Raw genomic sequence first — 1,549 nt, 5'->3', positions numbered from 1 at the left:
ATATATATATATATATACATGCTCGATAAAAAAAAAAGAAGAATCGATTGTAATTTCCCTTTGGATTTACTTGTTTAATTAAAAAAAAATCAATAAAAATTAATAGAAACTTAATAAACATTGATCGCGACGGAGAAAGATTTCGCAGCAAACGAGGTACACGTTATTTTTGCCGGCTAGGGGCCTTCATCTATTTCGAGAAAGAGATACCATTGCTCATTCTGTAAAATACTGTTTCCGATCCATTTATAATGAAATAGTTATAATCGTTATCCGATACGTATATCTCTCGTGAAATTCAACGTTTCTCGTTGCATTCAATTGTTCGAATCGTTGTTGCCTCTGTTCCAATTCTTTGAGGCAAAGTCGATGCTAGCTGGATTCGAATCCGATCTTCTATTCTTGCAACCGCGTCTTATAAATACGATGCGTAACCTTATCCTACCGTTCTTTCTACAACGTTCCGCTTGACATTCTGATTTTCGTCATATTTTAACAATGACGATACTCAACGATCAAATCAACAATCGAGCTTCTTCTAATCGAGCAAGCATAAAACGAATGAAGAAGAAGATGATCTCGACATTTTTTTTCATGGATCATGATTTTCCTCTTCATTCTTTGTCATTTTGTCCTTTCTTCTTTGATACTTCTTTGATACTTGTGAAAAGTCTGTTCAATTGTATTTTTAATAATTTCGTAATTCAGCGCAACAACGAAAATATTTGGCAGCACAGATTGTTCGTAATGTAACGTAATGTTTTATGCAAATCTCTCGTTGACAAGATACGAGCCAAGAAGTTGAAATCTCAGTTACCTCATGATCAACTTTCATCTGATAATAATACACGATCGAATCGTATGCATCCTATAGTTCGTGTTCGCTCGCGATAGTTTGACAAAAATATCAATATTTGCTTCGCTATAAAAATTATCACGAAAATTATCGTGAAAAAAAAATAATAAAACATAATAAATAGATAAGCAGCATAAAAAAACAACGTATTAACGTATCGTGTATTTTTAAACGCGGTTATTCATAGATCGCAACGATGTTGAAAATTAATGAGGTATTATCGGTCACTACCGTCTCATAAAGAGGTTTATTTTAGATTTCATTAGTTTGTAATTGACATCGTTTTGGCAGAATATTCCACGCCTACTTAGCTTATTGGAAACGTTTAAAAAATTTACGAGGTTTAAAAACGATTAAAAAAAATTTATGTTTCTCCTCATTTAAGACATTCGGTTTAGAAATATTTGATTGAACTAATGATTTCTAAACGAAACGAATACGATATCGTATCCATCGAATCGAAATTAATCGAAATATTGTTGATATTGATTTTTAGCCGTACCGCACAACTCCTCTGGTCTTGCCAGGTGCAAAGATCAAAAAGGATGCTCCGCTCGGGGAATGCTACTTGCGCCATCATCCAAATCCGATGATCAGGGCGGCGCCGCATCATTACGAACCTGCTCATCCAGAGGTTGCTATGAAACAAAAGGTGCGTTTCGTTTCGTTCGATCTCGCGTTATAAACGGCTTT

General features: G+C 34.6%; 1 protein-coding gene across 10 annotated transcripts in view; it reads left to right on the top strand.

Annotated features, from left to right (window-relative positions):
- Positions 1 to 1,549, top strand: part of LOC102673130 (PDZ and LIM domain protein 3) — a 12,006-nt gene that overhangs the window by 6,815 nt on the left and 3,642 nt on the right. For all 10 annotated transcript variants that reach the window (XM_006624958.2, XM_006624961.2, XM_031514795.1 and 7 more), the window contains one exon: positions 1,353 to 1,508. In XM_006624958.2, coding sequence (XP_006625021.1) covers positions 1,353 to 1,508 — 156 coding nt within the window. The remainder of the gene's footprint in view (positions 1 to 1,352; positions 1,509 to 1,549) is intronic.

This window comes from Apis dorsata, unplaced genomic scaffold (assembly GCF_000469605.1).
Source record: "Apis dorsata unplaced genomic scaffold, Apis dorsata 1.3 scaffold_1186, whole genome shotgun sequence".
Lineage (NCBI taxonomy): Eukaryota > Metazoa > Arthropoda > Insecta > Hymenoptera > Apidae > Apis > Apis dorsata.
This window is presented reverse-complemented; position numbering and strand designations above follow the sequence as displayed.